At 40.4% G+C, this 10,592-nt stretch overlaps 1 protein-coding gene across 2 annotated transcripts in view; it reads right to left on the reverse strand.

Annotated features, from left to right (window-relative positions):
* The window catches only part of LOC104924480 (lymphocyte-specific protein 1-like), a 28,414-nt gene extending 20,244 nt beyond the window's left edge, over window positions 1-8,170 (reverse strand). For both annotated transcript variants that reach the window (XM_019257144.2, XM_019257143.2), the window contains exons 1-2: window positions 7,970-8,170; window positions 204-344 (exon numbers count right to left, since the gene is read on the reverse strand). In XM_019257144.2, the coding sequence (XP_019112689.1) occupies window positions 204-344; window positions 7,970-8,028 (200 nt within the window). In that variant the 5' untranslated portion in view covers window positions 8,029-8,170. The remainder of the gene's footprint in view (window positions 1-203; window positions 345-7,969) is intronic.
* Window positions 8,171-10,592: the final 2,422 nt, after the last annotated feature.

Genomic DNA, 10,592 nt, shown 5'->3' on the forward strand with positions numbered 1-10,592 from the left:
CATAACCAAGTGGCAACCACCGTTGCTGTGAAACAAAGCCAGCGTGAAAGTGCCAAGAACTGCAGCTCCTGAAACCTCCTGAAAATCCTTAAGCCCCCGTGATAAAATGCCCAACTTCACAGCAGAAATAAACACAGTCTGGTAGAAAACACAGTTTTGGTCTCGATATCTAGGTAGGTATTTACAGTTACTGTCATACTCACTCTGTATCATGTGCAAGGTCGTTGTGTTGGGGTGGCTCTGGCCAGGAAGGACTCCCCTCTCCTCTCTCCTTCTCCCTGCTTCTTCTCCTTCGCTCCCGCTCCACCTCCTCAGCATCCTCTTGACTCCGTTGGGCCGTCACCCTGCAACCAACATACACATTAACAGGTTGTCGCCACACCACTAGACCCACAAAACACAAATCATCTCCTAACCTGAATGTTAGAAGTTATCCATTTTCCCAGTTTCCCCCTTTAAATAGCTCGAAAGTCATAAAAAATGATCTTGCTCCACACTGTCTCACATACGTGGGTCTTTACTGAAGTCATGGGATGTTTACACCAAGTTTACACCAGTATCTAAAACCAAGTTCAAAACATATTTTGCAGCAAAGATTCCGACAGATAAAAATATTCTAGATGTTTCGGTTCATACACATTACTCCAAAGATATATTTAATTGAATGTAAGTTAAATAAGATCATAAAGGTTTATCCTCCATAAGGCTGAATATGAACCATAGATACGGATGGATAATGATTTTACCACATAGCTTTCATCTGACGCTACTTGAAGAGATGCTTTAAGCTGCTCCGAATCCCTCAATCCCCAGAGGCAAAACGGCTCCAGATACATAACATTGTCAAAAGTATGTAGACAACGAACATTACACCCACATGTGATGATCGAAGATGTCATTCCAAAAATCGTGGGCACTGATGTTGCTATAAGAGCTTCCAACTCATCTGGTTTCAGGCTTTCCACCAGATGTTGGGACCTTGCTGCAAAGATTCGCTCCCATTCAGGTCCAACACTGATGTTGGGTTTTAAAGTCTGGCTCACAGTTGGTGTTCCAGTTCATCCTAAAGGTGTTGGACGGGGTTAAGATCAGGACTCTTCCTCAACATTTCTTGACAGGGCTGAGTGAACCTTCCCCAAACTGGTGCCACATTATAGATTGTAGTTTGTGGACAGATGGGTATAACACAGGTTCATGTAATGAAGACAAATATTGTTTGGGATGAGAAATGACAATTTAATGTGACGTAATCCACTCCACCAACCACTATGCATTACTCACAATCCCTGTTTGTTATTTGCCTGCTACAACAGTGAGAGTATCTATGGAAAAATGTATGAATGAGGATTTTCAGGTAAGTGGATATAAAAATTGTTGGAAAAAATGAGTTCTTCTTCTGTTTCATAGAAAGCTCATTCAGCTCTTCTGTCTGATCGTCTCCAGTTTCCAGAGGGGCGGGACTTGATAACAATAACTCTTTTTATTGTCCAAGCACATCTGGCAGAGTTTGAGCCAGCTGCTGTGCTGTTTCACTTAATTTCAATCTCTGGAGAGAAACTAAGAGAGGGAGAGGTAGGAGGTGAGGAGATGGAGGAGCAGACCGGATGATGGAGAGAGACTTTAATCCTGCGTAGCCAGACCATCAACGTCATTTGGAGTTCTGGAGAAAATCTTGTCAAAAAATTGGAAGAACAAAACTTTTGGAAATATTCAGTAACCATTTCATTGGTTTGGAATCTTTACAGGGGACTTATTGTCAGACTTGTTGGGTACAAACAAGTTTCTTTTTGGACATGTGACGTCATTGGTTTTAAAGGATAATTACGGTTTTACAACTTGGATCATATTTTTGGAGATTTGGTCGCGATAATGTCATTCTGGACAAAGTCATGGTGCCATGACCAACAATGTCTGATCAGCAAGAAACATGACCGTCATACATAAACAACCTAAAACCGAGACCAAACTGATGTGAAAAAGAAAACAGAGGTCACCAAAATTATTACCCAAACTGTCTGCTGAACCGACATGAGATCCCCTGAAAACATGTACCTTCATCATCATGGATCATGCAAGAAACGAGTCGATTCTTGATGATTCATGCATGACGGTGTAGAAAGATACATGCATGGTATTCTTTCCATCACCATCAAAGCGTGATGTCACAACATCATAAATTCAGTGCTACCTCGTGGTAACCTAAAAGGTTGCGTAGGCCTCTTTGATCGATGGTTGCATTTGTCGTCTTAACTTAACAAGAAATTATTGCGCTCATCTGTATGTGATGGGAATCTTTAAACAACGTTGATGAGGACTCAGTCCTGTGTAAGAAACCTGGCGTGTAGTTTACACACTGCGTACACAGTTTTCCCTTCAATTGATGGATTATTAACAAAGCTTCAGGTACACCCACCTCCGAAAGGGGTTTGGATAATGGGGCTAAACTGTGAGCATGCCTGTAACCTTTCTAATTGTCATTTGACTGCATTATGTTATTTTATTTCACTCCACAGAACTTATTCTATGCAAAAATATATTCACATGAAGATAAAGGACTGGTGTGTAAGATTTAGTGGCATCTAGGGGTGTAGTTGCTGATCACAACTGCCTCACTTCACCTTCTTCTTCCTAATGTGAAGGTCATGAAACATGCACAAAATGCAAATCCTTGAGGTGGTGTTAAGTTTGTCTGTTTCAGGCTACTGTAGAAATATAGCATGCCACATAGAGGACTCACTGCATCTGCAGCACTTGAATTAAGTTCCCTAAATCTGACATGCCCAAGTTGGAGACAAGTCTTACAGTCTTTTTAGTCCAAAATTGATTGTTGTTGAGATGCAGTCTAGACTACAGTAACACAAAGGAATTTTGTACTTTGGGACAAACCCATTTGATTTTATTAACAGAGACTGCTGTGCCATATTATATTAAGATAAACTTTTGAATGCATATTTTCTCAGAGCCGAGGACTGGTAAAATCTGCTGGTAAAAAGTAAATTGTGAGCTCAGTCACTGCTGCAGTATCATGAAAGAAAAACAGCCCAAAGCCCTCGAGCTTGTTGGTTCTCATTAAAAGAATACATAAAACATGCGGATCATTCCCCTTTGTACTGGCCTGTTGTGGGTAAATCCAATGCACAGGCCTTCACCCAAAAATATGATTAATTTTCCCAACATGTCATCCCCTTCAGTTCATCAAACAACTGTCTGAATGAAATCACCATTCAAAAATGTGCTAAAAACAAACTCGAAGATAGAAGCCCGATTCAAATGTCACTGGCTATGTTGGCTGTCGGTGGGGACACCAGTGGTTGTGAGTCAAACATGCTGAGGTCATTATTATGTGGGAATGTGACCTACATAAGTTCATACTCACTAGAGATGTAGTGGGAGCCATACTGGCAAGAGTCAGTCGCTGTAAATCGATTTGATGTGCGATAGGGTTGTTTTGTATTCTCAGTCAGGCCATTCTGGGGGAAACGGGTCGACTGGGGATGAGGTTTGATTGTGTGGATCTCATCATTGCTGCTTGGACTGCAACAAGGGGAAGGAGTATCAAATCCTTAAAGGATCATATTGGAGGTGTTACGTTTAAATGTTTTAGAAAATGATTCACTCCTAACCCCTAACTGAAAGGAATCAACCAAAGCTTCTCCTCGATTCGTCTTCTATCAGAATTGGGATTTTGTGCAAACAAGAAAACAACTTGTGCACATAATAAGACTTACATTCGGCTTTAGTGCTCAGTTCTGAAGTGACCCGAACACGTTAAAGAACAATAACACGTCATACTGAAGTCAGCGCTTGTGGTTTCATTTATAAGGTGATGTGTGGTGGAAGCCAGCGGATTTGTGAGCAGATGACGAGGATGAGGAGAGAAAACGGCTGCTACTTCTGTACGGAGGTGCGTGTGGATGCGTAGTCGTCGGAGGTCAGGGGTGGTGTGACTGTGACGTAAATGGACTTTACAGAAACAGATTTCATCCAGAATTGATGGATGTCGAGGGGTATTTTGAACTACATCTGTCGGTGTCTCTCCACAAGACTCGAAAAGATCAAATTCAATTTGGTTTGTGCTGTTCGCACTGTCATGAAAAAAACAGATCTGAGCCACATATGAGCAGATTTGGGCCACTTGTACTAGCAGTCTGAACTTGGCCTTATTGTATGTGCAAGTTAATATCTTGTCTCCTAGAAATTACATTTATATACAGCTTATTTGCAACAGCATACGTGCAGCAGATGCTTTAGAATGAGGAACCGTTGTCTATTAATTTATCTGGCGTGCTGCAAAAATGTCGACACTGAACATGGCAGGAAAACGTTCACGTTCTCTGCCAAAATATCCAGTCTTGTGATGCAATATCTGCTCACAGGGATTACAGCGTTATTTAAGTGTTTACAGATATGTTTAGGCACTTGGTTAAGGTCAGATCAAGGGTTTTTCCAAAGTCTGAGACTTAGAGTTTGCTGTTTGGCATCACTTTGGACTACACCAAGTACATAAAAAAGGTGTGTGTTAGTTTCTAACACTCACACACATGTGATCTCCGTTTGATAACTAATTTAATAGTTTTTTACTTCCATTCGCTGAGCCTCATCGTCTGAAACTCCCACATTGAAAACCTCTGGGTGAGGGAAAGATCATGATCTGTTTTTCTGCACAAAAAGTCAAGAGTGACTTACGACACAACGTGTTTGTTGTTGTTTAATGGAAACCATGATCTTTCCCTGACTTTAACCGAAGTGCATTTGATGCCTGAACCTAATCGCAGATGGGATTCTGGATGTGAACCCCAGACTCCTGCGGTAATTTAATGAGCTTTGTATGTCCTCCATCCACCCCGACATCTCCTTGTGACCCAAGTGTGATAGATAAAGATAAAGCTTTTCATTCACTCAAAAGGACATATTCTCTAAACATAATCATTTTAGTAGTTTAGTAACATATGCGCTGAATTTATAGGAGGCGTGATTGCTTGTGAGCACAAGATAAAAACTATTTCTCAGGACTTCAGGGACTTTGGGGATGGGTAAATATCTTACTGATGACATATGACATATCAAACACACAGCTGAAGGACTGCCGTCTCTCAAAGGGCATCATGGGAAGTGTAGGAAATTGCTAACAAAAGCAGATGAGGCATGTCTGCTCTGCTTTATTCACACGGTCACTGCTGTGTATTGTCGCTGCAGGGCAGTTTGTATTTCCAGGTATCCTCAGAGTCTGCTGGGACGTTCAACCCGATGCTGTGAAGCATAAATGTGAACTGAGGAAATTATGGAGGAAATCTGTCTGATACGCATCACTTTTTCCACCATTTACACAATGAGGCAATGGAGGCCTGGGGAACGGCATTTTCTTTGTGTGTGTGTGTGTGTGTGTGTGTGTGTGTGTGTGTGTAGTTGAGCAGGAGGGGGTTCAGGAGTCAGCCAGATGATGTCATGGCCATTAAGGAAGTTGCAGCTATAAAAGAAGCCATTGAACTCAGAGCTCAGTGTCATTTTCAGTGAGGTCACATAGCAATATTCCACTGAGGAAACAAGAACCTCAGTGACAATGAGGAGTGGTAGTTAGGAGAGGGATGCAAAAATAGTAAACAACATAAAAAAAAATGCTGCTGTGCCTGAGGAGATGAATCAGGATAGATCACATTAAGACAGATCACATTAACTATGGAGGACTAAAAAGTTATTGGATGCAAAAACGGACAAAAAGATACGATAAAAACGGACTGAATCGACAAAGATTGTGATGTTGCAAAGAAATCAATGTCAAGAGATTTGTTATTATTTAAGTGTGAAACTATTCTATTAATTCTCACGGCTTCATCAGCTTTTTGAGGAACTTGAATCAAAGCAAGTGAGTCATTCTTTGCTGCCCACAGCGCTGGTGTCAAAACAAATGATATCTGCATCTCATTTTTCTGAATCAGGTCTTTTACTGTTACAGATCTGGTCTTAATATAAAGTACGGTAGATCAAGGGAAATAAGAACAGCCAGTTACATTAGTTTTCTTTATTTTCACTGCGAACCCCCAAACAGCCGGTTTCATTAGAGGGGGTGTAAAGCACTGGGAACCAAAGGACTTTGTGAACATGAACTAATTTTGTGAAAACAAATAAATCTTTGTTAAAATAAACACTATCGGTGCACCTTGCAAGCATACATTAGTCATAAAACCCATTCATGAGACATTAATTATAAACAGGTGACTGAGGGCTGTTCTTTAACTCAGTGCTGCGTTCACTGCAGTCAGTTCATTACTTCTGTTGGTCACAGACTTCTGTCGCATCTTTTGTCGCATCTGGTGTTGCACATGGTTGGATTCTAGGCCCCTAATTGTTTCCTCTTTGTTGATGCTTGTTAGGTGGCATATTTCGAGAACACAGTATACTTGTTATTTTCTTAAAAGGCCCCAGGGGTAACTTTTCTACCATAAAATAGCCAAAAAATTTGAATCATTTTGGACGACTGGGAAGAGGAGTGACAGGGCAGCGGAGCCAGTGCCATGGCAGAACCTGAGCTGGGCAAGTGGCTAATATAACAAGGCTCAGCAGACTCTGTGGACATGGCAGAGGCTAAGAGACCAAGGAGGAACCTAGGAAGAAACAAAGGAAGTGGCAAAGCAAAAGGCTGCCGGACGAGAGAAAATCTGGGGCTGACGTTTAGTCACTGGCGAGAGCTTCATGAAATAAAAGGCTGAGGGACAGATGCCTGGTTGGACCTCTTGCTGTTGGACTAGTAAGTAATATTGCCTGGCTGCTATGTCTTGTATTGTTGCACTTGCTTGATGTTTGACTGTTAATATTGGCTGTTACAGTAGTCCTACAGGTACAACAGCCATGCATAGGTGAATGATTAAGCTACACAAATTTCTGACTGTATTTCAGTTCTTTCCAGTAATACATATTTGTTAATCCGTACATGTTATAATGTATTTCATGATGAAATAGTTGACTTATATGCTTATGATTGTACGAAGAGGTAAATATAGTTAACAGCAAAGACAATTACATTACAATATTCTGACCTCCCTGTGCATCGATGTAGATCATAAATATAAATAAAGTATTAAGTTTAAGCAAATATCAAGTAAAGATGGAACACTGATGGATGACGATGGTGATCTTGTTTTAATCATTAGTTTGGACGATGACGTCACTCATGTACGTTCTTATACCGTGATGTTTTATATATTTTCATTAAACGTGTTACACATTTCTGTTTTATGTTCACTAAGGGGACAATAAAGTTAAAACTGACACTGAAGTAGTGCAGTTTAAAAAAATCACACGAGTCGTCGCCCCAAAAATCTCTCTTTTACAATATTTACCATGAACACGAGCCAAGGATTTGGGTTTACCACTTGATGTCATCATGTTTTTTACTAGAGACATAAACTATAAATTTACCGTTGACCGCTCCCCTGAAACATACTTCTTGTTACGTACTGATATCTCCTGAAATAAATCATTTTTACAGTTGCAACCATGACACACACACAAAAAATGAGTGGAAACTGATTTTAGTGTTTTCCTACATTGTCGTAAACATTAACTGTTTTCTATTGTGATTCATTCCAGTCGTGGAATATTATTATACATACACTACAGTATATCGGTCCTGCATTCAGTGCGATGGATAAATATTCATTTCTGGGTGAGGTACAGTTAATTTAATGATTTCATATACTGCTGGGTGAACTGTACTTTCATGTTTTTAGGATCTATATCTGCTAAATAAGTAGTAACTGTCACATAAATGTACAGCAATGGAGTGAAGCGTAAACGTGAAATGCATAATAACAATAAAGTCAAATATAAATATGATTTGACCGGTACAGTATTATTTTATGAGTCACATTCATCTCATCAAATTTCCCTTTAAATTTCATCCTGCAGATACGAGTAAAAAAAAATAAAAAAGAATTCTGATCATCATGTGTTAAAAACATTTTTCTCTCACCTGATGAGGTTCTGCAGGAGCTGTTTGCTGGAGTTTTTTCTTCTGATGGACTCTGACATGGTGGATTGTGCTGCTCCTGGTCCTGGTTCTGATCTTGGTACTGGTTCTGAAGGTTTCTTACAGCTGCTCTCTTGTTCTTCTTCTTCTTCATCGGTCTCTGTGGCTCATGTTGGCCTCCCTCTCTCCCTCTCTCTCTCCCTCTCTCTCCCTCTCTCCCCTGTTTAGTCGCAGCTCTCTCCTCCCTCCATGTGGTTTTCATTGAAGTGTTTTGACCCCCCCCTCTCTCACCCTAACAGGGGTCATGTGACTCTCCCTGGGGAAGGAGTAAGATGATATCATAACAGTGGATCGGTGCTAATTTTATATGCATGTGTATTGTGCATATTCACGTGGGGACAGGAGTGTCACAGAAAGAGGCAGTGTGTTCTTATGACTATCAATAGCTCAGCTTATTATGAACTTTAAAAATGCACCAATGACTGACCTGCAGCTTTGTCATCTCGTTTGTAGTTGTTCGGAATAAACCATATCTTTTCCTAAATTTCTATCACCACTGGACATTTTTTGGATGTTGCCTGTGAATGTTTTAACTTTGACATATTTTAGAAATCTCTGTGCTTGGTTCAAACAGCCTAATGAGCGCTGTGTGTTATCTCACCTTTCAGCAAACCCGTCAACATATGTGTGTTGAATGTTAAAAGTCAAGCTGACTTCGCTCGTTTAAAACACAACTTAAGGTCACCAGTTTAACTGAACATGCACATCAGTGTTTCTCCTGTTTACATAAATGTTTCAGGTGATAGGATACCCTCTGCGTATGGTTGTAATATATTTACTTTAACAAGCACATAAACAATTCTCTGACAAAACCTAATCTGGGGTGAGGTGTTTGTACTTTGCTGAAGTATTTCTACATTCTTCTACTTTATACTTATACTGCACCACAGTTCAGAGGAAAAAATTGTACTTTTTACTTCATTACATTCATTTTACAGATTTAGTTATTGTTGATTTTACACAAAACGTGTCTGATCATCTTCTAAAAAACAAGAAATTTCAACCTTTTTGTATTTTGAACCAGCGATTTGAACAACTAGACTAAAATACCAAATTGTATATAAAATACAAAGCTCCACCTGGGGAAGCTACAACAGTGAAACGCTGCTTGCACATTGATGCCTCAGTATTAACAATCTAATATAATATGTCAAACAAGGGGGATTTTTTTCTGCCTCTTATTCTTACTTTTAAAACGTTCAGTCATTTTTATGATGATATTCTGCGCTTTTACTTAAAGGACCTGTGTGTATGATTTAGTGGCATCTAGCTCTCTAGCTGCTGATTACAACCCCCTCGGCTCACCCTCCCCTCCTGTGAAATGCACATAGAGGAGCTCAGGGGCTTAGTTTGTCCATTCTGGGCTACTGTACAAACATGGTGGACTCGGAAATGTCACAAATGTATACGAATAGAGAAACACTGAGTCCAAGTTCAGCGCTTTTCCTCATGAAAGTGTCTCTGACTGTGGTAAACAAAAGAAAATAAACACAGCGCGTTTCGATCAGAGAGGAAGCTGCTCTCTCTGCTCGGATACAAACAGCAGCCTGAGAACGAGGCTGATGGGACCACGAGTGTGGATCTGGTTACTGTTCAAGCAGGTTATGAATAAGAAATGGCAGCTTTCAGAACAGGAGCAGCTGCTGGAGGTGACGAGCTGATCCGTCCCGTCCAGCTCTTGATGATGCTCGCCATCATCAAGCGCTGTGGCTGAGGCCTCAGTCTGGCCGCCGTCTTTCTGTTTGTTCGCTTGTTTATTTGTGTTTAGACGCTCAGATTAGAGACTCTGCTTTCTTCTCCTTAAAACGACGACAGAAGTGGAACTTTTCTCTTTAAAAACTCTCCCGGTCTGTCCAACACTCACAGATGTGCATTAGGTCACTCAGGCATTTCCAGCCAACGCTGATTTACACTCACACACACACACAGACACACTTTCTTGCTCGCCCACCCCCCCAAATCCCACGGGAGCTTGAAACACTCACAAACACTTCACAAAATGGTTTCCAGGGCAACAACTCCCACAGCACTTAACACAGTCCGACTGTTGTACGGCTCAGTATGAGGCTGATGGCGACTGACCGCCAACTACAACACTTTCTCTAATATTTCCCCGAAGGAGGAGTTCAGTTTAGAGAATTAAAGCGCAAAAACACACACACACACACACACAGCATGTAATGTTGCCCCCATAGCTGACAGCTCTTTGAACAGCACGTTCAGTTTTCCTCATTTCTTTAACAAGCTGAAAATATACATTTCATGTGATATTCACGACTTTTTATAGATTTTTCAATCTGTAAACATGCGTAGGAAAATATATTCCAATGTTGACCCAAAATATACTTTAAATAATTCATATAAAACTATTCTACTTCTCTGTTTCTGATTGATATTGTCACAGACTCCTTGGTTGCATCAATAAGGGACATATACAGTACTGTACATACAGTCTATAACACACCTGAACAAAGTCAAGTATTTACTGTTATGTACAGGTATTGTTAATGTCAATAGAAGCTGATTTTTAAAAAAATCAATGGTTTTAAAAAGCTGAAAATAGGTA

The sequence above is a fragment of the Larimichthys crocea genome, chromosome VIII (genome assembly GCF_000972845.2).
Source record: "Larimichthys crocea isolate SSNF chromosome VIII, L_crocea_2.0, whole genome shotgun sequence".
Lineage (NCBI taxonomy): Eukaryota > Metazoa > Chordata > Actinopteri > Sciaenidae > Larimichthys > Larimichthys crocea.